General features: G+C 40.1%; 1 protein-coding gene and 1 pseudogene across 1 annotated transcript; both read left to right on the forward strand.

Moving 5' to 3' along the window:
• The first annotated feature begins 4032 nt into the window (after nucleotides 1-4032).
• CCL28 (C-C motif chemokine ligand 28) lies at nucleotides 4033-22916 on the forward strand. The gene is made up of 3 exons (XM_016161113.2): nucleotides 4033-4152; nucleotides 18541-18667; nucleotides 22201-22916. Exons 1-3 carry the CDS (start codon nucleotides 4089-4091, stop codon nucleotides 22385-22387), a joined length of 378 nt encoding a protein of 125 aa, XP_016016599.1. The 5' UTR covers nucleotides 4033-4088; the 3' UTR covers nucleotides 22388-22916.
• LOC118607299 lies at nucleotides 8053-8171 on the forward strand (annotated as a pseudogene).
• Nucleotides 22917-23826: the final 910 nt, after the last annotated feature.

Raw genomic sequence — 23826 nt, forward strand, 5'->3', positions numbered from 1 at the left:
GGCACTGCAGAATGCTACCTGCCGAGGAAGGAGTAGGGATGAAAATGCTTGCTTGTCATGTTATATACCTTGGTTGCATCTTCTCAGAAGAAGGCACCTCCCCACACACACCCTTCTTTAATAGATGAGGGGCCTTTTGTTTCTGCATGTGCCTTCTTTTTGTCAAACTGTGGGTCCCGAGGCTGTGTCTGCCCAGCAAGGCACTTTCTCTATTTACACGAGGTGCATTGAGTGTGTCAAAGGCCCTGCACAAGAAAGTCCTTAAATCCTGATTTGGGAAATGATCTTCAGAGGATGGAAGGGCCCTGCCATGTGAAAAAAATGTGGCAAGTGTTGTAGAAAAAATAATGTAGGTAACATTTTCTGCTTAACAGCCTAAAAATGTATCAAAAGTCTTTCAAATAACCATGCCCTTTAATTTTGTAATTCTGCTTTTCAGAATTTATTTTAAAGAACGAGCATAAAGGTTTAAATTATATAAGTGATACATTACAGAATTATTTATAATAGTGGGGAAAAAAAAAACCCCACAATCTAAAAGTTCAATATTAAGAGGCGGGGTCAATAAAGTACAATACCTAGGCAGCAGTTAAAAAGCATGTTTTGGAGCTGGTTTATTTCCAGACTAGGTAAAACCCCTTTGCTATTAGTGCCCTAAGTGTTGTACTTCCCTGTGTTGGCATGTACTAGATTTTATTGTTATGGCTTGCTTAATTGTCTTCTCTGCAGTAGAGAACATGGCCCCTTGGCTTGCCATTTGTCTAACACGATATTTTATATATAGTAGATCCCTAATGAAGGTTTGTTCTATGACTGAATGACTAGATAAGCACAGAAAGAGGACTGGAGGAATATGCACCAAAATTTAAGAAAGCTTAGTTTTGGATAGATTTACCTTCTTTTTACTTTTTTGCGCGTTCCAAATTTTTTACAATGAACCCAATATAATTTTACAATTGGAAGAGAATATACTATGTTTAAAAATGATAACTCAGAGTCTACCATACAGTATTTGAACTCTTGTTTGGCTCTGCCTGCTTCCATAAACCCATTACTACGTACTCAAATATCACACAGGTTAAAAGGTGATTGATTATTCTCAGCACCAAAAGATTCAGGGGAGGGGTCCGTTAAATTGTCAATTCTTCTCAGACATTTAAATGTTGACATGATTTTCAAAATAGCTTGCCTGTATACAAAAATTCAAGACAAATCTTCAAGGGAAATTCACTAACTTAATTTTATTTTGTGAAAACTACTGTTTTGAAATCTTCATCCCCCTAATTCAAACCCCTCATTTTATCTAGAACATGGATGGCATCCAGTATTTTTATAACAGTCTGTAGTTTACACTTTACTTCTCTTTAAAGTGAGAATGATTTGTTTTTTCCTGAAAAAAAATGTGTAGAGTAAAAAAAGTATTTTTTAAAAAATTTTGTATCCTGGTATTCCAGGAATCTCTGGTATTCCAGGGACATGTCACAATGGAACACATAAAACCATACACAATTTTAGGTTGTCCTCAAACTGTTTCATTCTCTGGCTCTACCCTCCCCACTATCCATTAGGTCCAAAAGGCACACATTTCCCAGCATCCTCTTCATTTGGTTTTCTAGAAGGCCAAGTCCAGATAAAAATATCTAAAGAATCAAAGGTGTTCTCCTGACCCCATGCGTTGGAGGCTCCTTTCTAGTTAATTCTGTTTCATGTCTGCCTAGTGAACATCCTGTTACACACAGACACCACCCCACCCCACCCCCATAATTATAGCTTGCGCCGTGTTCTCTCCAGGCAAAAACCCCATCATTCAGTTTTGTTCTCACGCCAATCGAAACTGATCTGCCCAGCATTTCTTTCATTCATGTCTTATTACATAACGATGTGGCATAGGGTTTTCCACTGGTTTACTGGTTCCTGCTGATGGACGCCAGCTTTGCTTTTTAACACCAAGCTAACCTATAACCCTGACCCAAGGCTGTCATTTTCTTGAGTGCAATTTCATGAGTGCAGGCTTTAATGCTTGTAGTTCCATGTGTCATGCCAACTATCTCCCAGTCACTACTGCCCAACCCACCATCTCACTCCAGTGGGCCCCGAGAAGGAGCGGGAAGGAAAGGGAAAATGCTAATAACCTGTGACAACTCAAGAAAGAGCCCTGAGCTTTCTAAATATGTGGAGTCTATCCCCATGCCATCTTCCTGGCAGGCCCATGGTGATGTCTCCTCGCAGAAGAAATAGGCACACAGTGGAAGGCAAGCGATCCGTCAGACAGAGGAGGAAATAAGAGTGCACAAGTAAATACGCAGGGTCTGTCTAATCACACATTCATCAAAATTGAGTCCAGTCTTCCTGTTGGATTAAAACTCACTCCTCTTTCCCAATATCACCCTTCATTTCATCCGAACAGAGGCTTTTTCCTACTGCAGAGAAGCCTCCTCAGGGAGGACTCTGAGGGAGGACAGACTGGTAAATGACTACTTAAGCACATGTGTTGTTTTTGTAAATCAAAATAATTTTTAAAACTTGGCTGTTTCAGAAAAGAATTTTTGTGCAGCTTCTCTGACTCTTACCTTTAGAGCACATTGCTCGGTCCAGAGAGGCTGCTGTGGTTGTGGTGGGTACACACGAATTCACAGGCATGACAGTCACCTCCGCAGATTCTCTGTGCTCTATTACTGAGACCTGTGGCAAGGTCCCCTTGGTTAGTGGCAGAGTCCAGGACTGCTGCCCTGCGTGACCGGGTCTTCTCATTTAGCAGGCCACCATCTTTGTCTGGCTCCTTGCTCTCCAAAGCTCCCATTTCCCTTTTTGTTATAACTCCAGTTCTTGATAGTGAAATTGGAGCTTGGTGAAGTGCCACAACTTGACAGCTAGGGGACAGTTCTGACCAGTAGCTTTTAACTTTTAAAGCAGCACAGTCTACTGCAAATATAATGCAAGCTACATTTGTATTTTAGAATTTTCTGAGTAGTCACATTAAAAAAGTAAAAAGAAACAGGTACAATGAATTTTAATAATATATCTTATTCATCTCAGTAGAGCTTAACATTACCACTTCAGCATGTAACCAATATGAAAATTATTAATTAGATATTTTATATGTTTTTGTACTAAGTCATAAAAATCAGGCATTCTTTTCACACAGTACATCTGAATTCAGACAAGCACACTTCAAACACTCGAGGGCTGCATGTGGACAGGAGGCTTCCTCATGACAGCGTAGTTAGAGGGGAAGCAGGGCAAGACTTCGGAAGGTTGTCCAGCCTGACTCCCTACTCACAGAAAAGTTAAGTACATTTTCTGAGCCTGTGCAGCCAGTGAGTAGAAAAGGTGGGATTAGAGTCCAGTTACTCTCGCCTTACCCTATGGTTTTATTGACAGAACCGATTAACAACAAAGCTGGACTAGACCCTGCACCTGCTCACGCCTGCTCTGGGCTCCCTTTTCCAGTGGCAGAGGCCCCTCTACATGGCTTATCTTTCTCCTAAATAATCGAATACCTTCACTGGAAACAATTTGGCTGTGAACCAAGCCCAGAGTAGGGTTGAATTTTTTCATATCTTTCCACCAGATGATAACACTTTTTTTTATGACTTGTCACCCTTGTCCCCAGAAACTCAGTTTCAACAAGCTACTTAAAAACTGTGATTCCTTTATGCAATGGTTCTCAATAGGGGTGTTCATCAAAATCACCACTGGAGCTTTGAAAATATTCAAATTACTGGTCTCCTACTTCAAAATTCTGATTTACAGGCCCATGGAGGAATTCTTCTAGATAGCTATTTTATTTTTAAAATGGTTTCCAAGTGATTCTGATGCAAATGACCTCACAATGACCTCACCAGCTGCCAGATCACCGCTGGCATCTCCTGAGCTGCAGATGGTTGAACACAGGCCTGATCTTAAGAAAGTGCCTGGTCTCCAGGAAAGAAACTTGAGAAATAGGTACCCCAGCACCTCCCAGGGCGGGGCTTCCTGGCTCACTTTTCCTCCATGCTCTTTCTCTGTGCTCAAGGACAGCTTTAGCTGCATTTCCTGATCTTACAGACTCACTTGAGTGCTGTCCAGTGCTGGTGGGTCAAGCAGGAATGCAGAAGACGGGACTCGCCCTCCTGGCCTTGGCTGCCTGTGTAGCTCTTCACACCTCGAAAGGTGAGTAGGGCACCTGCTTTCTTAGCCTCCGGTGGAAGGAGAAGGGGCTGCTTCCCCAGATACAGCTGGGAGAGTCAGGAACTGCCTGCCAGCAATTTGGGGTGGGAATTTCAATCTCTTCAGGTAGGAATTTTCAGTTATCTACAAGAGAATAGCTTTATATTCCTGATCTTTAAGAATAATTTTCAGGAAGGAACCTCATTTGAACAGGAATGTTAGTAATTTGCTGCCTGGTAGATGAGATCTTCCCACGGCAGCGCAGTTTTGAGTTGCATTTCCTTTTCTGATGACAATATCTTAGAAAATCCCCAGGCGGAGTTTGGAAGAAAGCCTGTGTTATCCATCTGTCTTCTCCTCCTCCTAACGTGTGAAACCGTTTGGATGCAAAGTGTGTATATTCCTGGAAGAAAGACAGACTTGACCTTCGGAGTTAGTTTTGTTTTCTGAACAAAGTCAGTTCTGTGGATACTAAAATCCAAAACTATAATCCGACCTTAAAAAGGGACATATGATAAAAGAGATTGAACTATACAAATTATATCAAAGAGAACTTAAATTGTGAGCTGCTAGCATATATATGGAGGTTATTACTGCATTTGGATTGGAGGCAATCATTTGTACTGTACTTAAGAAACTCAAAATATAGATGCTTAATACCTGACTGATTTGGCTCTTTTCCACTGTCTTCTTTTCTGAACTTTACCCTGAAAAGATTCTCTAAATCCAGAACAGAGGTGAAATATGTTTCGTTTGGTCCACTTTTTAAAAATTGAAACCAATATTTTAAAACCAACAGATTTCACACATGCATACTCATGTGTACACATGAATTTTAAAGCGCCTCTTGAAAAATCAGATCTGGCAGCAATGATTCCATGTTCCCTGGCAAGAACTGGCTGAAGCAGACCAGCCTTCGTCTTTTCCTGAAGTCAGCTGTCACCCTAAGTTCCTGGTTCCTGTAGGCATTTGTTTAGGAACCCAATAGAGTGCAGCAAGTGACTGGGTTTGTATTACTGAGCACAGGAAAAATCTGAGTAATCCCGTTTTCATTTCTATCAATCTGTTTTGTCAGAGACAAAATCAAGTGTTTTATTTTATGTGTTTCTGTAAATGCTTTTTTTCAGAAAAATCCACCATTAAAATTTCCAGACCGGCTTTCATTGTTTCTCAAAGGTCTACCTGCTAAGGCTTTATTCTCAGTTTTGGCATTGCAAAAACTTTTTTCTCATAAAGCTTTGAAGTAAAGGTGGATGGATCTCCCTTCGGCTTCTTGTCCTGTGTCCCGCTGACCCCACAGCAGCAGCAGCAGGAGTGGCAGCCCTCTTACAAGAGAGGAGGGAGGGAGGGAAGGGTGGGCGCAGGGGAGAGGGGTGATGAGGGAAGCTCAGTTAGGCCTAAGGCCAAGTTTTTCATGGGACTGAGTCCAGGCAGAAGGGGTGGGACAACAAACAGTTGGTAATGATAAGAAAGAAAGGGAGCCGAGGAGACCTAACAGTAGCCTTTTGGGTTAATCTCAAGGCTTTTCCTAAGGTATTTTGGACCAAAGGAAGACTACGTTGTACGAGAAGCCCCAACCCTTCGCCATTTAAAAATAAGTGATGTTGGGTTAAAATACACGAAAGTAGACCCGAGAAGAGTTGTAAAACTGAGAAGGATACCCCACTGCTTTCCATAGCAAACTTCATTCCAGTGTCCGTGTCCACTGGAGTGCTTTAAGGCAGTGGGCCCCAACCTTTTCGGCAACAGGGGCTGGTGCTTCTAGGAGAATCTAATGGTTGATGGTCCGAGGTGGAGCTGGGGTAGTGATGCCAGCGCTGAGGAGCAGCTGCAAATATAGATGAATCTTCACTCACTTGCCTCCTGCTATCTGACCCTGTTCCTAACAGGCCACAGACTGGTACTGATCTGTGGCCCAAGGGTTGGGGACCCCTTTTCTAAGGGATTCAGGTTGGGTAGGGTGGGAAGGGGGCGAGAAGACCAGGCTGGGAGGGAGGGAGGTGGGGAGGTGGGGAGCACAGAGAAGTGCAGGGGAAGGAGTATAGGTGGCCTTGGGGGCGGGGGGGGGGGGGGGCAATAGGGAAGTGGCCTGTGCCAGTTTGGGACTTTGAGAAATACATTTTGTTCTTCCAGGCATTAACCGTCCCATTATCTTAATAGTGCTTTAAATGGCCATCTCATGTGATGGCTCAGTAGCTGGCATTTCCCCAAAGGGTCGCATAAATCAGGAAGCGACTGACTTACCCATAATTAAAAGCCTTGGATTCTACCCAAAGGCAGGAAGGTGTTCTCCACAACTGCTGACGTGGCTGCTGGCTCCCAGAAATCAATATTGAGACTATAAAAATGTCTGTCATCCACTCTCAGCGGCCCTGAGCCAGGTCATTTAAAGCCACATTTAGGGCTTTGTGGGTCTGGCCGTTTTCACCGTATGTTCAGACTAAGGTTCCCTTTGTGTTCAGCAGATGCACATTGGGGGATTTTGCTTCATAGAGTCCCAAACTGGCTTCCTGCTAACTGACAATCTACTTTCTCAGATGACGATGGCTCCTTAGTACCAGGAACTTGCTGCTTCATCCTAAAAGAAAACTATCTTTTGTCTGTTTTAATCATAGGAGACTCACTAGGGGGGAGTGCCAAGAATATGCATTTGTGCTTGAAAGTTGTTCTGCACATTTGAGACTCTCCGTATCACCAGGAGTGGTCCCTGAGAGTCCCGACATCATATGCCCAGTAATCTGCTTTTAGTTTCTCTCCAGGTGTCCCTATAGTTAAAACAATACATCCTGCATTCCTCAGTAGCCCTGTTAGATAAAGTGTCTAGATTTTAGTTCAAAAATCCAGCCATCATATCTATAATGTAGCTCAGGTTTTTTTAAACGTTCTTTTCTACGTCTAAAGAAGCAGAGTGATATAATTGCAATCTTCTCAAATTTGAGTCCTATATTGCCCCTTTAAAGGAAAACATTCTTTATACTCTCAATAATGACTTTTAAATTATTCTACCATATTACTTGATGCATAAACATAAAATCAGGTATAAACTCCTTGTGTATACATCTCTTTTGCAATTATAAAACCCAAATAAATTTAAATTTTAAATTAAAACAACTACAAAGCCAAGGAGACTTCAATGTAATATTAATTTAATATAATAGTTACTGTTTGGCCAAAACTAAAATCACCATTCCAAACATGAATATAGAACATTGATTCTTGAGGTGCAGGTTTTGAGTTTTATGTGCATATACTACCACATTCAGAAAGAGAAGTGTTTTTTCCCCCACCATTTGTTTCAGTTTGAACCACGTTAACACAATTTGGCTCTCTCTTAGCGTGAATGCATTATGAAATTCCACTCTGGTTTTCTTTTGATTGGTCCAGGACAGTTAAGGTAGGGTCTGACTTGGTAACACCACCAAAATGAACAAAAGTAAAATTTAAATGTCCAGAAAGTGTTCTCTTAAGATGGTCTTTAAAGAAACTCCACAATATATCTATTTAACGATTAGCACTGAAATAACATACTAAAATTTAAGAGTTGTCCAGAGAGCTCATGAATCCTGAGAACAACACATCCATGGGCCACCTCCCAGAAGGCTATGAAACCCACTTTGAGAAATGAGGGCACACTGGCAACTGCCTGGGCTTTGGACTCTAAAAGGCCAAGTCAGAATTCCAACTACACGAACTTTGGAAATTGCTTAATCACTGAAGTCCAGGTCTCTTATCAGTAAAATAGGAATTTTACAATGCCTCTCTTCCCTAGTTAGTCTCGTGATTAAATGAGAAAATAAATGGAAAAGTGTCCGGCATATTGTAGGTGCTCAACAATAATTAGTTTCCTTCCCTTTCTTCTCATAAGTTTCTATCTCCTGCTAATATTTTTAATTTAAAATTACTGTCTATGGCCATGCTACCCTGAACAAGCCCGATCCCTTCTGATTTCGGAAGCTAAGTAGAGTTGGGCCTGGTTAGTACTTGGCTGGGAGACTACCTAGGAAGACCAGGTGCTGTAGGCGTAAAAAAAAAAAATAAAAAATAAAGGATTGTAGGCTGACAAGGTCCTTGCAATCTGTGAGGTCAACCAAGAGTTGCTTCGCCTAAAAATAAATAAATAAATAAATAAATAAATAAATAAATAAATAAATAAATAAAGTGAAAATTATTGAAAAGTCACAAATGAAAAGAATTTAATTCCTAAAATTGTAAAAGTAACAAATAGTGTAAAAATTTTAAATTTAAAATATAGAATTAAAAACAATAAATGTCCCCTTCTCCATTCCTTTAATCGCTTTCCCTTTTCCACAGGTGATAGCCCTTCTGGGTTATGCATATCCTTCTACAACTTCCTCTATGCGTTTATAAATATGAACTCATGCACATCTGTACAGATTTTTAAAACCATAAAAAGGACCTCAATCTACATATTGCTTTATTTATATCTTTCCAAAAAAAGTAATCCTTTTTTACTTAATTAGTCATAACAGTATATCTATTTAATACACATAGTCCTTTCATAAAAGTTTGCATCATTTGTTTTATAGACAACATGCAAACTTCCTGGAACAACTTAGAATGTTTGAGTGTCATTCATTCATTCATTTATTTGGTTCATAAATAAATGAAATGTCCTATCAAGAGACAGAAACTAGACAATAATTTGAACAGGGAAAGTTCAGTGTAACAAATGATTAACTATAACAAGTGATATGTTAAAAAGAAGTAAAGTACTATTAAAAATATTCTTTAGAGAATATAGGAATAGTAGATATTTCTAGGGCTGAAATATAGCTTTCAAGGAAGAGATCCTGCATCCCTTACCTGCGCAGCTGAGATCCAGACCTCGGAGAGGGCACAGCTGTGGCTCACCTAATGGCAAAAAAAAAAAAAAAAAAATCACTTATTTTTGGCAGGGGAACGTTCTTCACAGGGAGATGTCTCACTGGAGGCAGCCTGCTGCAAAACCACCGAAAGGGAGCTCTGCTAGCCGACAGTCACTACTGGAGCCTGGTTCTAGGGAGGCTGCAGCACTTGCAGGAGTGGGGCCTGCATGAGCCTGCTGAGAGGAGCACACTGGAGCCAGGAAGCAAAACCTTCCTGCCATGTCTCTCTACAGACAACGTTTAACATCATGACAGCTGGAGAAGGAAAAATGTTTAAAGGGCCCATCTTAATTTCATAGAATTGGCAATTCAGGGTGAATTTGAAGCTGAGGGGCAACGAATTGACAATGGGCACATTCCACAAACACTTTAGACACCTGGATACCTACTATGGAGCAGGCACTCTGCTGCGTATTGGCCTGTAGATAATGGTGGGGTTTTTCATTTCCATTTATTGAGTGTTTACTATTTGTTACCTCTGTTCTAAGTACTTAAATGTAAGAACTCATGCAATCCTCACAACAACCCTATAAGGTAGGTGCTATTACTATCCCTAATGTTACAGATACAGAAACTGAGACAGAGAATTAAGTAACTCACCCAACATCAGATACTAAGTGGCAGAGCCAGGAACCGAATCTGGTTGTCTGTCTCCCTGTGCTTAACTATTGTGCAGTAATGCCTCTCAGGAAGCCTCTGTAGCCCCGAATTACCCAACCCCACTTCAGGACTACATTCTGACCACTCCATTTTCCATGCTGTGAGAAAAACTGATGACCAAAGGTCTTCATATCAAGGTAAATAAAAACCCTCATTCATTCCCCATTATCCCAGGGTTCCAAAAATAACCTGGGAGAACTTCATTTGGGCATAGCAGTTTCATGCATCATGGCTGTGTGAGTCCTTCCTGCCTAGCTGGTGACAGCAGTGGACACCCTTGTTTGTAGGCATCCAAGTGTGAAGTCCACCAGAATGGGAAGTGTATCGCTAATCAAACACATCCAGAACATTATGTTTATTTACATAGCACCCTTCTTAAACTGAACTCATAGATTTACGATACTGCTGGCAACTGAGTTAACCTTTCTTGTGTTCTTATCTTTATCCTGGGAGTCCTTTCTCCAACAATGGCATGTACCTACGCTGTTTCCATTTTGCTGTGTTCTGTAGTGCTCTTTATACCAGAGCTTTTCAAACTGCCTTTCTAATAAGGCCCCTAATGACGCCATCGCTGCAACGCTGGGGACGACACTTTGAGTAGTAAGAAATTGTGCAAGTCATCCAAGTAAGAGAGAAAGCCGGTTCACCTCTCTATAGCAACAGGATGCTTTCCTTAAAACCCAGAACCTAATTTTTATATCACAAATCTGATGCGTTAGTGTTTTAGCATTCATCTTAACAAATCTTGAACACGGAACTCTTTAAAACCTTCCAATGACCAAAACTGACAGAACCAAATCAGGCACAGACATTCGTGGCGTATCACCCATTCCTCTTACTACTGTAAACAACAATAATAACAACATAGAACCAACAGAATCAATAGCAATGATGCTCTGCTGTGGTATGGGTAGAAAGATGTTCCAAGGAAGCTCACAAACAAAAGACGAAGTCATGTAAACATATAATTATATGTATGGTAAAGATAGGAAAGCACAGAGTGCTGTAGGATTCATGTGCAGATTGGTCAAGACTGGGAAAAAGGAGGCAAACAGGAGGCTCAATGAGCCAAGAGCCAATTAATGAGGTCTTGAATTTGGGCAAGAAATGAAAAGGGAAAGACAAATCTGAGAAATGTTTCAGGAGTAAAACTTACAGAAGTTTATGTCTGGCTGTGGGGAGTGCAGGAGGATGGAACAACACACGAGTTTTTGGCTTGGGTAACTGGAAATGAGTTCAATGAAGTGAGAAAAGAAGTAAAATTAAAGCTGCAGGAGATGATGTTTTCAGTTGGTGGGATTTTATTGAGTTAGCCTGTGAGGTATCTAAGTGCATGTTCAACAGCAGTTGGCTAGATGTCAGGATATTGGGGCAGAGGTTAAAGTAGATAAAAATGTTTTGGAGTTACTGACATAATTTTAAACATGAGAAGCTGTAGATGGAAAGAAAAGAGTGGAGGTCAAAGATGGAACTTGGAGGAATGCTAGCTCTTGAGGAGAGGGCTGAGGAGGAGGAGTTCCAGAGGCAGAGAAGATAATTTCTCAGTCTTAGGAGAATTCAGAAAGATGTGAAAAATTTCTAGGAAGAAATGGGTAACAATGTCATTTTCAGCAGTCAGATATGTAAGATAATGTTAGAAAAACATCTGCTATTGTGGGCACTCTGAGGGTAGGTATTATGAGTTATTTGTTTTTGTATACAGTACTTAGTGTCTGAAACAATGACTGATGTGAGCAGGTACTCAGTAAATGTTTATAGAATTTTATTGATGTGGCAATCACTTTTCTTAGTAAAACAATACACTTACTCAAAGGATTCAGTCTTGAAAACACTTGTCTAAGATGTCGATATTTACCCAAATACATTTTTTCTTGACCTAACTAATACAGCCTAAATTTTCAGCTAACAAACAAACAAACCCCTACACACACATTAAAGGAAATGTAGAAAACTTAATCTAACAGAAGGAAAGGGGTAGGGGGAAGCAAAAAAAAATAAAAAAATAAAAAATAAATAAAAGGATGATTGAATAAAAACCACAAAATAAAGTGGTAAAATAAATTTAACCAAAAGTTTAGCTTGCACATGTAATATTAGAAAAATAGAACTTAAGCAAAAAAGCTGCAATAAAACTAGAGAAATCTTATAAAATAAAGGATAAAAAAGAGAAGGTCGACACGAAGGCACACGCAGGGCTGAGAACAGGAGGAGGCAAGCGAGGTGGCTGAGGCGAGCTGTTCAAGTGCAGGGTCAAATTTTGCTTTTATTTAAATCTGTAGCATTTAATTAATCAAAGATTTTTTTTTGTATAAACTTTTGTTTTAAAAATATTGCATTAAAATATAATTTATCTTTGATTACTGGGTTTTTTGGCGCCCCTTGAAATTCTGTACCTCACTCTAATCCTAGCTATGGACCAGCAGGTCTGTGTGCATCTAAAAATATAACTCCAAGTGACATATTGCAAAATCTGACACAATCCCAACAATAGTGTAAAATTTTTTAACATACCTGCATCAGACATACCAAATCAGAAATCTGAGGTGGGGGAGGGACTGACAGCAATCTTTGGCTTCCAAAGCCCTCCAAATGATTTGGAGGCATGTTAAAGTTTGAGAACCACTGCCCTGGAGAAATTCTCACGGAAGCCTCCAAGAGACATAGAAGAGCCAGCAAAGCACAGCCTAGCGGTTTAGATTCCAATCCCAGTCCCACCATTTCTTGGCCCTTTGATCTGGGGAAAGTGAGTTACCCATCTGTATAATGGAAACAGAGTATCTTCTCGTTGTGAATGAATTAGTTCACATGTGGTAGTTACAGTAGTGCCTGGTACAGAGTACGTACTCAATAAATATAACCTCTTCTTATTATTAGAGTGCTTATTGTAGCCTTGCTTAAAATAGTAAAGTATTGGGAAAAGATTTCTTAAAAATAAGGCTGAGAGCAAACCTGAGAAAGGATGAAAATTAGTAAAATTTGGATGGTAGGTACATGTGTTTTTATCATTCTTGCTACTGTTCTCTGTGTTGAAACATTTCACAAGTGAAAGACAGTAGTAAAGTCATCAATTATCTATTTACATTTAGTTCTCCATAGAAGAGTGTTAGTTCGGGTAAATCATGTATTGATTAAAAATGTTTCCACAGAACGAGGTTACTGAACTTGTCTCCTCGGCATAAAATACAAAGCTGCCTGGTCCGAACATGCCTTCCACGTCTTCCTCTTACAACTTGCACTCATTCATTCTGTTATTCCAACAAAATTTGCGTAAGTTCTGTCTTTTTCCACTTTTGTGCTTTTACACCCATTGTCTCCTCTATGTTTACTGACCTTCTAAAATTCTATCCATCTTTCAAGTCCCCAGTTCAAATACTACCTCTTTGATAAACATGTACCCGAATCTGTTATAATTTATCTCTTCTGCCTTTCACAGTTCCAGACACTTATTTTATTTGTTACATAGTCATTGCCACATTCTGCCTTATTTAGAAAGGTATTCTCCCTACTTTATTTCACACCACTTATACAAGAGTAAATCATCCTTTATAATGCAGCAAGATTGATACAGTCCCCCAAATATTTGAAAAATATTTCAAAGCTTAATTTCAATTCACTCAACACACACATCAGAAGCTACACATGGAAATTGTATGGCCTGGGCTTCACTGGCCAGTGAATAGAAATTATAATGTTCCCAGCTCTCCTCCCTGACACTGTCTTACCTAGCAGTCATTATAGGTTTTCACTAGGATCCCCTAATTGAAACATTCTTGATAATTCTTAAATTATGGGTCCTAGAGAAGAGTCCTTTTCCTCTAAGAGTCTGAGGGAAGGTGGTCTGACAGGATAGGGAGACTGCCCCACCTGCAGCTCTGTGATGCCTTTGACCCGCTCCCTACCCTCTTGTGGTCTCCTTCCTCCAAACCGCTGACCTTAGGCCAACAGGTGCTGCTCTTATAAATTGCCTTTCAAAGGAGACTCCCAGGGGTTGCCGTTGGGCTGAAATACTCAAGAAGGCACTCCCCAAAGCAAAGGGGCATCTCTGGAGGCGTTAAGGAAGGGGCTGAGGGTAAAGTTGCAAAAGCCTCACAACAAACCTCAGATCCTTGTTTGTTTGTATCTCTGGGCCCTCCTGCTTTATCAAGTCCCCTCTGCAAGACTTCTTTCTTATTTGCAATAATTTTCACATGTTTCCTTCCAGGGAACTCCTTCTCCATCAGACAGATCTATGCGTAAACTCCTGTTTTGGAATAAAAACAGGTTCTTTCCCTTGGGGTTCCTGGCTTTATGTAATGGGGGCACCAGGGTAGTCTTGGGGAAGGCTTAGTTTTCCTAATTTCTTATCAGCTCGCTTCTACAAACAAGTAAAAGTATTATATGAATAAAAACTATATAAATGCAAAAGAAATGTCACGTAATCCTGTTTTTCAACCTTATTACCACCCCTAAATCTCTTGTACATGGAAATCAGAGGAAGTTGCTGGACCTTCTTTAAAAATAGAAATATTCTGACTGGAGGCTGCATGAGAAAACCTCTAGGGGGCGATGTTATCTAACAGAATCTAACCGTTGCCCTAGTCCAAACCACCCTGAAAACATCTTGTGCTGACTCCTCCAGCAGTCTTCAAAGAATTCTACCATTTCTGGCTTTTTATATTTCCAGCTCTCTCTGAGGGTACCAGTCACATCGGCCAATATGTAATAAATGCTGGCCTGCCTCTTTCATTTTTGCAGTTAATCTGATTTAGGTCAAGTAATCTTGAAGCGAGCCCATCCTACCCTTGTATCTGAGAAATGTGTACTAGTTTACTAAGTACATATAGGTCCTAGGTACCTTTCTGGCTTAAAACTAGTCCTTGAATTAATATCAGCACTCAGGTAACTCAAATTTCTAAACAAACAGGTTTGCCTATGACTCTTAATCCCCACGATGCTTCTGAAAGTCCATTTCCTATTTTATAATTACCTGGGTCACAACTAATAGCAGTGGTCTGTGTAGCTCTTTTATTAGATTTTTGAAGCTAGTAACTCTTCATCTTTTCACCTCCAGGTTCTAGCCTTGTGATTCACACACAAGAATTCAAAGACATAGATAGTGATTCACTCTATAAGAATTCACATAGCAATTCTTATGTAGTAAGAGGGATAAATGAATGAATGGATGAATAAACCCTAAATCTTTTGGAGACTATTAAAGTAGTTTGACTTGGAGAATAGGCAGCACACCATAGCTAAAATATACATATTAATTTTAGGAAATAAATATATTAATAAATGTAAAGATAACCAGTGCTCTGTTCTCCTACAATACTTTTTTTAAAGTTGAAATATTAACGCACCATAAAATTCACCATTTTTAAGTATAAAATTTAGTGGTTTTTAGTATAGTTGCATAATTGTAAAATCATCACCACTCTCTAATTCTAGCACATTTCATCACCCCAAAGAGACCCTGTATCTGTTAACAGTCACTTCCTGTTCCTTCCTACCCCAGTCCCTGGCGACAACTGATCTACTTTCTGTCTCTGAATTTGTCTATTCTGGACATTTCATATAAACGGAATCATTCAAAATATTTCTTTTGAATCTGGCATCTTTCATTTATAATCTCATCACACTTTGAACATGTCTCTGTTAACACTTATTGTGCTGTGTTGTGATTATTTGTTTACTTGGCTGCAAAGGCAGAAACTATGCCTTGTTTATTTCAACATTTCTAATGCAGTGTTCAGGGCCTGGTATCGTGGACACTCAATGTATATTTGCTGAACAAATGATCATTTTCATATTCTAGCAAATGTGGTTGGGTGGTAGTTGAGTGTGCCTCTATACACACTCCTTATTTGCATAAGAAAATGAAAAGCCTTACTGGGTCTATCTACATTGAGAGGAAAGAGGGAGATCCTTGTGGCATGAAATAGCTTGCACTGGGAAATGTAAACATTTTCCTTATTTGGGCTGCTGCAGACTCACATGATAGCTAAGTTGGAACAGAAGAGAGGCTGAGCACTTCATATCACTCGTGTGGGTATATTTCAACTATATCTATTAATTTAAATGCATGGTTTAGAAGTTATTGATGACATACATTTTGTAAAAGACTTTATGTAAATATATAATTAATGTATACTTGGAGAGTGTATGTATATTCTAATTTCCTGAGATTAAAAATATACATATACTGGGCTGAAGCTAGGTTGTTATTGGTTTATATCTCAAGTCGAGATTCTGTTCCAAAGGGAGCAGCATTGAGCTGGTCAGGGCAGGTGGGACAGGAGAGGAAAGTGGAAGTCTTTCTTTCCGGAGAGAAAGAGCTCCAGTGAATTTTATACATATCCTCCCTGAGGCTCTGAGATCAAGGTCAAGGCATTACTCCTAGGCCCGGGACTAGACAGGAAGTTGGTGCAGAGCTTCCTTCTTGTATCATTGTTGACAAGAGAAGACTTTCCAGAGAAGATTTGCCCTGGTCCAAGATACTAGGTTCCATGAGTTAGACTTCCATGAGTTAGATTCTGTGAGGTAAATACTCTAACCAAGCATTCTTATTCTCTTCTACCCGGGACTCTGGACTTGCCATTCCTTCTACCTGGAATGTCCCACTCCCCATCTCAGTCAGGGGAATTCTGACTCTCCTTTGAAACTGAGTCCAAACTTCACGTCCTTTGATGCCTACCCTATTTTCCCTAAGTTTCTGAGTTTCTATAAAACTTATTTTGGATCTTCGTAGTACTGGAAGTTTTAAAAAATTACAAGCGTTGTGTCCCGGCCCGCGGGGTCCGGGGACTGAAGGAGAAGGGGAACAAGAGGTGCCAAGAATGGAGACAAGACAGGCTTTCCGATCAAGTTGTTTATTGTAAGTAGGGGGGTTACATATACCGGGGCAGGTTTAAGGGAGGGAACATGTAGCTTTAGGCGGGAGTTACCTAATCACAAGACATCTTAACTTCTTAACTTTCTTTATCTATCTTGGTAACGTGAGCAAAGCGCTAGCTGTTTTGAAAGGATTATACTATTGTCTCCAGTTCCTGGAACCTTAGTCCCCCGGGGCAATGTCAGGAAGGACATTTATCTTTACAGGTCTGAGTCGTTCCTATATTCAGGCGAGGGGCTTCCTCTGACTTTGGGGAGCCTGGCTCCCAACAGTGTTGCATGCTAGTTGAAAAATTTCCCCCTTTCTAGAAGTAGTCTTTGCTTATAATTTTGGGCGTATATATTTCCACATCTTTTCTTCTTTGTATATATGTACATTCTGTTTTATAAAAATAGGATCATTTATAGTTTTTGTACTGAAACTTGCTCTTCTCACTTAATTATGAAATTCATATATGTTAGAGTATATGTGTCTGTTTCATACTTTATTCCATTTAGACATACCATGATTTATCTCACTACCAGTAGACATCCAGATGGTCTCTAATGTTTTGCTATAGTGAACAGCTGTACGCCCATCTTTATGACTTGTGGGAGCCTTTCAGAAGGACAGAAATCCAGAAGTACTGTTATAGTGGTCCAAGGGGGATGTTTCCTAAGCATTTAGTTCCAAATCTGTCTCCTCTAAGTTAGCTTCTTGAGGACACGGGCATTTGTTTTATTTATTTTTGTATCCCCCAGTGACTAGCATTATTTCTGGAACATTTTAACTGTTCAGTAAGTGTTTGTTGAATAATTAAACAGATAAGTGAATGGATGAATGGAGACAGAAAGGGTCACATAGACATCCTTAATTAGATGTTCAGCTCCTTCTGTACTCCACAGTTGTGAGTAAGCCTGATGTTTCCATATGGGCAAAGCATAAACACAGAGATCTTCCCCCATCCCAAGTGCAAGTACCACTATTGCTTAGAGCTGACACTAACCATTTATTTTAACATCTCATTCAGGGGCTAACTTCTGCCTGGCTGCTACCTGTGGCTTCTTGTCTGTAATTCTAAAACATATATTTTTTTAATTTACTACACATCTGATGGAATGGGAAACATAAGAGAATACCATGAGCAAGTGGCAGGTAGGAATATACAGATACAGATTTCAGTTGGGGATTATAGTTCCTTTTATATTTGTGCTGCCGTCCTCCACTTACATCTGGGTAACATAAGTCCCTCCTAGCTTAACCTCCTGCCCCAGTCACTCCAGCCTAAAAGGAGTGACCGGGGCTTATCACTGCAAGATAGCTTTTCCTAAAACCCTTCTCCTCTCTCAAATCTTTATGGTCGCCACTTCATAAACACTAAACCTTTTTCGGCTGACATTCAAGGCCTCAGTGTGTGACCTCTGTCCATCTTTGGAACCATATGCCCCGTCACTTACCTTCCTGGCTACTCAATTCAAAGTGGTCTGTTTCTCTCTAAACCTTAAATGCCCCTTGCTTTCCCCCATCTCGGAACACTTAACCATGTACTTCCTTTAGTCTGGATAAGTTTCCATTTTTCCCCACCCATCCAAATCCTTCAAGGTTCAGCCAGGTCCTTCCCCAGTGGGAAACTTTGAAACCTGCTCCAGAGGCCCCTGCGGTCACTCTCCTCTGAACTGCGTCAGCCTCGCTTCTTTCGTCTTCTTTCAAGTCAGTCTGAAACTGCACTAACACTGTTGTCTGCAGCATTTTTCCATCTCTTCACTTGACCTGTGGCTTTGCTTGTACTTAATTTTATCTCCCCCCAACACAGTGTTAGTTCTGGAAGGCAGAGCATGTTCTGCCCCAGGTCTGCTGGCTCAAAGCCCTCAGTGCATGTTTGCCCCTTGCTCAGGTGGATTAACATTCTGTTTTTCAGGAGTCTTTAAGGTGAGAGCCAGGCCATTGTTCTCTAAACCGTAAGATTTAACATTTTCTTTTCTTTTCCTCTTTCAGCCATACTTCCCATTGCCTCCAGCTGTTGCACTGAGGTTTCACGTCATATTTCCAGAAGGCTTCTGGAAAGAGTGAATACATGTCGCATTCAGAGAGCTGATGGGGATTGTGACTTGGCTGCTGTCATGTGAGTGCTCTTCAGCAGCGAAGTCTAACCCTGTGCAGTGACCATTTCTCGGCTAATGAACACTAGGCTGGGGAGGCTTTGCCTGATACACAACATACGAATAATCACTTGAACAAGGCAGGGGAGAGGAACTATTCCGTCTTTTCCTCCTCAGGCTCCCTGGAATGAGCACAATCCCCTCCCCCCCCGCGCCCCCATCCCCACCCCAAATCTTACACTAGCCCTCTGCTCCCCTTGCTGTAGTGCTGTGATTAGGGCCAAATGCCTTCGGTCACCGAACCAGGAGCACAAACTGTCCTAAGCAAAGCAAGGGACATTCTGAGTGTTTGCGTGGGCTGGGGTGGGGACACGAAAATAAAAACAGGTGGTGACTCTGTTCTATTTCATGGCTTTACCTGTAACATTTATGAGTTGCTATCATTTTCACTCCTTGAATTTATTCAATGAACTCAACAAATATTTACTGATTAATGATTCTGTACCAAACACCATTCTATGTGCTGAGGATGCAGCAGTGACAGACTAGATTCTGCCTTCTAGAGTCTCTAGGAGAGTCTATGAAGCTGGGTCCTACAGGCCATTCTCTGAAATTTAAGATACATTTTTTTTCCCCTTCCAAAGGAATCCGTCTATTGCCCAGCTTTGTGAAACACTGCTTCAAGACAAGGATCTTAGAAGTTCAAAGAAAGAGTTTGTAAGATGTCCAGATAGACTTCTTTCAGGTCAGGGGGCTGTGAAGTCACTGACATTTGTCAGTATGAATGTGTGAACATTCTTCTGGGGAGAAGATCCATAGATTTTATAAGATCCTGAAAAAGATCTTAGAGTGAAAAAATTTTTAAATCACACTTGAGAGTACATGCGTGGCAGAAGGCAATTCTCGGCCCAAATTTTAATAAGCATGAGTGTCTGTGTGAGAGAAGGGAGAGGGGTGAGTACTCCTTTAGCCTCTCTCCTCAGTTCTTGCCACCACGCTGGACCCATCGGCTCAGGTGTTTTAGTCACTGGGGACCAGTGTGCTCTATAATGATCCAGGAAATACTAATGAAGTGCCTTTTGAGGAGTGCTTCAACTTCCCAACTTCTTTGAAAAACTCCCTTAGTATATGCCTGGCCATAAATCTATTAGTTGTGTTTTAATAAACAGTGCTGATAGCAGTTGGAGAGTGAAAATTCATAGGCAGCTGACCTAAATCTGCCCAAGGCTGCTCTGGCTACTGTTAGTAACAGCAACTTCTTAATTTTCAGTTCCTTTCACTTCATTGGCCTATGTCAACCTCAGTCTAAAGACAGCTTCAGAGTTTGTAAGGGCTCCTATGGGACTTCCAGGAAGGCATAGGGAAAGAACCACAGGAATTTTCTGTGTGTGTATAACAGTAGAAGACAGATGCTGGAGATTATCAGGGGACATTATCAGTAACAAGAGTTTCAGAGAAGTTTCTTTAGGATAAGCAGATATGAGATAGAAATCTAAAAGATATAAGAATAGAAATGATGTCAGTCCTCACTTTAACAAGGGAAAATATGAGCAAAAACATGAGTCTTCATTTTAATAAGGACTCAATTTTAATTAAAGGGAAATGATGAAACCAATCACCTGGATCTAAAAATATTTACTTTATTCGAGTATAAGTTTGTAAATTGACCTCTCTGTCCACTGGATCTGCTACCCTCTTGGAAAAGAATCAGATCAGCCTCATGGTTTCTTAGAGTCTAACTCTCAACCTAGAAATTCACAGCAGGGTGGGTTGGCGCCCATCCCAATACTATGGAGTTGGGGGCAGGGCAAGGAGTGTGGAATAAGCTACTTCCTTGCCTGGCATTACCTCATCTCTTTTTATCCCAGTGGAGTACACATGGGATGCAAGTGGAGGTTTAAGCAGTTTTTAAACTTTAGGGCTTTAAAACGTCATAGCATGTTGGATTTGGTAGCTGTGTTCTGGTAGCAGATTTTTCCCCCTCATTTACATTGAGCGGTTGAGATCGCACTAGGTAAGACTCTTAGAAGGCCCCACATGGTAGCTGTTGCCCATTTTCCTACAGTTCTTCACCTCTCTGGGTCCTCTGTCTCTGTCCCCCCACCCAGTTGTCCCCTCAGTCCCAGAGCCAGCACCCCTCCCAGAAGCCCCTCACTCCCCAGGGAGTAATGGAGTGGAGTTCTTGTTCTCTTCTGGGCTTATCTGGATGCCAGTGGAGTCTCTGCATTGGATGTCTGCTCAGGTTCTTGTTGACACCACCAGGAAGGAGAGAGTGTTAGTCCTTTGGAAAGTGCCGGAGCTTCAGCAATTTTTCCTTCCCCCCCCCCCCCACATTGCTAAAGCCAAGCGTTCTCCTGCAATAGTTAATGGCAAACCAACTGGCCACAGTGCAAAGTAGCTTTTCTTTTGAAGACCTCTGAATCTAACACCGAGAATGTATTATTCTCCTATTAAAATGCCTTACTTCTTTCAAACTAACATTCCCACATGCTGGCTTTGTTATGCTTAAGCTTATTCAAACCATTCCCAACTTTTCCTTCCATTTCAACAGTCCTGAGTTCGTTAGCTTATGATTTCTCTGGGTCATGTGGAGGAATGGCAGCCTATTCTCTATCTCTCTGCTTTTTTTCTCTGCCAAATAACAGGGTCAAGAGTTTCAGCTTATCCAGACATAGAAATATTGTATATGTCAAGCCAGCAGGATTTCTGACATTTAATGAAAACTGGATGGTACTTAAGGTGGAATTAAAAGTCACAATATCTTTTGTAACAAGAAATTCTTCTAGTTACTAGAAATTGTGAATTATGCTCTAGGAGTCTCCCACTCCAACATCAAATTTTCATACAGAAAAATGAAAATGAAAACAAATTCTGAGATGTAGTATAGGTCTATACGACATTAAAATATTAACAAAAGCCTAGAATATTTTAGTTTCATTGAAAACAAAACCAGATTGTTCTTATTTTGAACAATTTCCACTTCATATCTACAACGAATGACCGAATTCCTACTGTGAACAAGGCCTTGCAAGACACTTCCAGACTATTCCTCCCTCAAGGAGTGTAAGGCCACGGTGAAAGGAAAGAGTTTAAGATGAGCGTTCAAATAAAAGACAAAGTAAACCAAGCGCCACAAGAGAGATAATCAGTGCCATGGAGACTCAAAGGGAAAAAGAGGGCACCTAGCTGAGAGGATCTTAAAAAACTGAGGAGAATCTGTCTGAGATAGCCAGTGAGGAATGGATTGGTTTTATTGGATGAAGCTTGGGGCAGAGAAAGAATTGTTTTCTCGTAGTTTTCCTCTTTCCCCTCCTCCGCTCCTGCTCCCTCCTCCACCTTTCCCCTCCTCCAATTCCAGCTCCTTTTAATACTTTCTGCTGATATCCGAGGAACCACAGGCATCAGCATAGTAAAGTTAAGATTCAACCTCGTGGTACTCAGTTTTAGGATTCAGGCTCTAGGAATATACTGCGTCTAAAATTAAGAACTGCCTATAAGTCAATAAGTTTTTACTTGTACTTTCTGCCAGTGACTTTTTTTCTTCTGTTTTTGGCAGCCTTCATGATAAGCACAGAAGAATCTGTGTCAGCCCACACAATCCTATCATTAAGCGGTGGATGAAAAAACAAGCAGCCAAGAAAAATGTTAAAGGCAATATCTGCCATAAGAAGAAACTTAAGAGGAACAGTAAAAGAGCACATCGAAGGAAACAAAAAATACACGGTGATAAAACTCCTTCTTAGAGAGTGTACAAATGAACCTATAAAGACAAGTCCTGCAGTGACCTTGGCCATGGTTGGTTGTAAGTTGATCATGTGACTAGTCTTTCTTGGGAGACAACAGGGCAAAACAAAATAATATTTTTTTAAAGAAACAATTATACAGTATGCAAAAGTACCCAGTAATATATTCAGCTGAAAAAATGAAATGAAAAGATAATGTTTATCTTCACATAATATTTTAAGAGCAGCATACAGATATAATTTTTTTCAACTTTTTTATTACAAACTTTTCCAAACTTACAGAAAATTTGAAAGAATGGTACAAGAATGCCTGTATACTTATCACCTAGATTAATCATTGTTAATATTTCGTTACATTTGTTTTCTCTCTCACTGTGTGTGCATAAAACATTTTATATATATAATAAGTAAATAACTTTTTTTTTGCTAAACCATTTGAAAATAAATTGCAAACATCATGATACTTAACTCCTAATTTTTTTTCCTGTTACAACTTGGCATCCCTCAAGAATAAAGGCATTTCCTATATAATCACATAATCAATTTTATACCTAAAAAGTTTGTAATTTCATATACATATTCCACATTCAAATTTCCCCAACTATTTCCAGAGTATTTTATTTATATATATATATATATATAAATTTTTTCAAAGTTCACATATTGCAATTAATCATTATTTTTTTTTTAGTATCTTTTAAACTGAGAAAGTCTTTTTTTCTTTCTTCTTATGGCATCAACTTTTTTAAAAGGAGTCTAGGCCAGAATCTATTTCACATTCTGGGTTTCCTCATGATCGTGTTCAGGCTTAACATTTTCAGTACGAATGCTTTCTGTGTGAATTTATATATTTTGTTGTAGCTGCCAGCCCCCGAAAGAAACACAGACCACCAGAACTCAGTGAGTTATAGGAAATACACTCTTTATTCAGCCAGCTGGGTCTGCCAGGGGTACGCAGACCCCAAATTAAGCAGCCCTGAAATGCACAGGTACAGGGTTTTTAAGCCCCAAATCCCATTCTTCATTCTGTCTAAACACAAAGGTCTATTTTTCTTCTATTCACTACCTGTCAAACCACAGGTTGGGTGTGCAAGCGGGGATAGAGAAGCAGAAAGCTTATTGTTAGAATGTTTTGTTCCTATGGGTGACAGTCTATGTTCCCATGGACATAGCCATGTTCCCATGGGCAATAGCCAAGCAGTTATTTCCCTCAAGTAATAAATTTCTAACAGTCATTTTTCAGCCACCACAATTTCTTATTGCATTATTTAGATCTTATGAACATTGGAGTTTATTTTCTACATAGAAAAGTTTTAGCTGAATGTCACTTTAAAACATCACTTTAAAATAACTACCATTAACGACAACAAAAAATAAACAAACAAACAAATAAATAAATTAAATAAAATAACTACCGTTGTTTCAATTGATTAATTCTG

This window comes from Rousettus aegyptiacus, unplaced genomic scaffold, assembly GCF_014176215.1.
Source record: "Rousettus aegyptiacus isolate mRouAeg1 unplaced genomic scaffold, mRouAeg1.p scaffold_m13_p_8, whole genome shotgun sequence".
NCBI classification, from domain to species: domain Eukaryota; kingdom Metazoa; phylum Chordata; class Mammalia; order Chiroptera; family Pteropodidae; genus Rousettus; species Rousettus aegyptiacus.